Genomic DNA, 3,155 nt, shown 5'->3' on the forward strand with positions numbered 1-3,155 from the left:
CCGTCTCAATCATTTCTTACACGGATAACTTAATTATGGTTTAAAGGTATCTTTTTTTTAAGTCTTCGAATGATTTGAACTAGAGGTGTTCAAAAGATCCGATAGCCTATAAACTTGATCGACTCAATTCAACCCGTACACTTGAAATTGAATTATGAATGTATTTGGGTTGAATTTAGTTCAAATAATTGAAAATTTTATGGACCGAATTAGTGAGTAGATTCTCCTGATAACAAATTAATTCAAATTTACTGTTGATTAAAAAAAATTAGCTTATAATACAGTTATACGTACAGTATATTTATTTTATTTTATTTTATTACTATTTTTTATTATTTATTCTCCCACCGCTCTAACAAATTTTTTTTTGAAAAATAATTTTAATAAATAGATATTTTATGAATTAACATAACAAAATTTTGAATATAACTAACGAACTCAATTATATATATTTATTTTATTTTATAATTAATTTTTTATTATTTATTCTCTACCAAATCTTACAAAATAATTTTTAACAGCGTGGAAGATAATTTTTTAAAATATATAATGAATTACAAATTTAAATCAAATCTTTGAAAATAAATAAATAAATAGAAACTTTACAAATTAATAGACAATCCTAATATAAGTTGGGTTGATTATTTATTAAAAGTTGTTCGAGTTAAATTTATAATTCGAAGAGTTTGATTAAGTATAATTCAATCCAATTCGATCCAACCCACGAACACTTTTAATTTGAACATGATTTAGTTACGTGTATATAATCATACGACCGTTACTGTATTAAAAAGAATATGTTTTTAATTAAAGTGCTAGCAAGAAAGATAAACAAAAAGGTAACATGGATAACACAACACAAATTGTAATAAAAAAAACAAATTACAATAAGAGTGGGAAGATTAGCCTTATCCCTTCTGTTTCTCTCACTTTATTGTTACAAGAATAAATACACAGACAAATATACATAAATAACAACATGCATGCTCTCCTCTCTAGACACTTTACATAAACCAAAACAAAAACATTATAACATGTTAATGTCTCATGTTTTTCTGTCACTTTAATAAATTACCCTAAGAACAAATAAAGACATCTTTTTTTATCCCCCGAAGTTCATGTCCATGCTACTTTGTAACATGTGCATATTAATTACATTTTCTAGTTTTTTCCTTCCATTTCTGTTGTGTTCATGAATTCAAAATCATTAAAATTGTCAAACCCAAAATCATGGATACCAAAATCCTCACAATCAAGAAGCCATGAACAGCTCTCTTCCCACACAAACTTGCCTTCTTTTGCACTCGTTGGTGGGCTATTGTTCCAAAGTGTTTCCTCATCAATCCAGAAACCGCTGTCCGTGGTGATCGAGCTGCTGTTCTCCAAGCCGCTGTCGTTCTCCGCCGTGCAATGGTGGTTTCCGGTGGAATTTTCTGTCTGGCCTTTTGGATCCTCTGGCTGTTTTTGGATCGGTTCGTGCGTAACAGGATCGATTCCCATCTTAATCAACTTCTTCTTTATGTGAGTGTTCCAATGATTCTTTATTTCATTGTCTGTTCTTCCCGGTAATCTGGCCGCTATCTTCGACCATCTGTAAAAATAAAAAAAAATTAAAAAAAGTAAATTTTTTTATAAAATTTTTGCTTTCAAACTCTTCCAAATTCACTTCAATCACGCCTAAGATTGGACCAAAATGAAAGAGAGAAGCAAAAATTATTAGGAATCACGACTTTCCACAATAATACGATATTGGCCACTTTGAGCCTAAACTCCTGTGGCTTTGCTTTTCACTTATAAACTCATGATTTTCCACTAAATTAACCAACGTGGGACTCATTCTCAATAATCCTCAACAAAAATGGACGGTAAACGACAGAAGAAATAAACAATAATTTGTCTCGAAATCAATGCTTAAGATTGAAGCTTGTTTTTTTTTCCAACACATTACTTGAAAAATGTGTAAATAAATTATGTTTTCAACTTGAAATTCAAGAAAAGGTGGTTGAGAAGGAGGTTTGAAGCAAAATTGAGCAAAAGGGTACAAGAAAAATCAAAACTTTTTTGAAAATTGTGATTGAATTCATCCAAACATGAACCCAACCTGTTTCCAAGGCGAGCATGAAGATCAATCACCAATTGTTCTTCAGCTTCAGTGAGAAGGCCTCGCTTAAGGTCAGGGCGGAGGTAATTGGTCCAACGAAGACGGCAGCTTTTGCCGCAGCGGCGGAGGCCAGCAAGCTTAGGGACAGCCCGCCAACAGCACTGCCCATTAGTGAGTATAAAGTTGATGAGCTTCTTGTCTTCCTCGGCGGTCCAAGGCCCTTTTTTAACGCCAAGTTTGTCGCAGCAAGGTTGCCTGCCCATTTTCAACGCAAAATCAATGGACTGCTTAGGGTGCTTTGGTGCGTTGTTTGAAGCACCCAAAAGGCTCTATAAAGGCTGTCTGTGTTATGTGTGTGTTTGTTCTAAGGCTTTACGTTGCAGCAGCTTAATATATACTACAAAACACAGACACACGCATGAAATGGGAGATTAATTAGAAGGATGAAGATTTTGAGGTCCACCATTTTTGCCATGAAAAAGACAGAGGAACTGCAATGGCAGTGTTCTGGTGTGGTTAGCTCCACTAAATGGAGATGGGCAGCCAAATATGGTGCGAAACTTTCTCCCCTAGTAGATGCACTCTAAAATCATGAGATAGGTCAAGACAGACAATATCTACTAGAAGTGAACTTGGGCCAAAACAGACAATATCTACTAGTAGTGGATTTGAGGCAATACAGATAATATCTACGAGTAGTGAACTTGGGTCAAGACAGACAATATCTACTAATAGTGGACTTGTGGTGTTACTCAAATGGTATCAAAGCTACACACTGGGCGGTGTGTCAGTGAGAATGCTAGACCCCACTGTTGAAGAGGGGAACGAAGTATTCTTTATAAGATGTGAAAACCTTTCTGTCGCATACACATTTTAAAATTGTGAAGCTGATGATGATATGTAACCGGCCAAAGTGTACAAAATCTGCTAATAGTGGGCTTGGACTGTTATAAACTGTATGAGAGCCTGACAACAGGCAGTGTGCCAGCAAGAACGCTAGACCCTCGATTGGAGAAGAGAACGAAGCATTCTTTATAAGAGTGTAGAAATCTTT

At 34.6% G+C, this 3,155-nt stretch overlaps 1 protein-coding gene across 1 annotated transcript; it reads right to left on the bottom strand.

The window, feature by feature from the left end:
* Window positions 1-1,157: 1,157 nt before the first annotated feature.
* LOC111430265 (protein ODORANT1-like) lies at window positions 1,158-2,478 on the bottom strand. Its single transcript, XM_023066441.1, has 2 exons — window positions 2,102-2,478; window positions 1,158-1,591 (listed from the first exon to the last, which is right to left on the bottom strand). The coding sequence occupies exons 1-2, from the start codon at window positions 2,362-2,364 to the stop codon at window positions 1,162-1,164; spliced, it is 693 nt and encodes a 230-aa protein (XP_022922209.1). The 5' UTR covers window positions 2,365-2,478; the 3' UTR covers window positions 1,158-1,161.
* Window positions 2,479-3,155: the final 677 nt, after the last annotated feature.

This window comes from Cucurbita moschata, unplaced genomic scaffold (genome assembly GCF_002738365.1).
Source record: "Cucurbita moschata cultivar Rifu unplaced genomic scaffold, Cmos_1.0 Cmo_Scf00033, whole genome shotgun sequence".
In the NCBI taxonomy this organism is placed as follows: domain Eukaryota; kingdom Viridiplantae; phylum Streptophyta; class Magnoliopsida; order Cucurbitales; family Cucurbitaceae; genus Cucurbita; species Cucurbita moschata.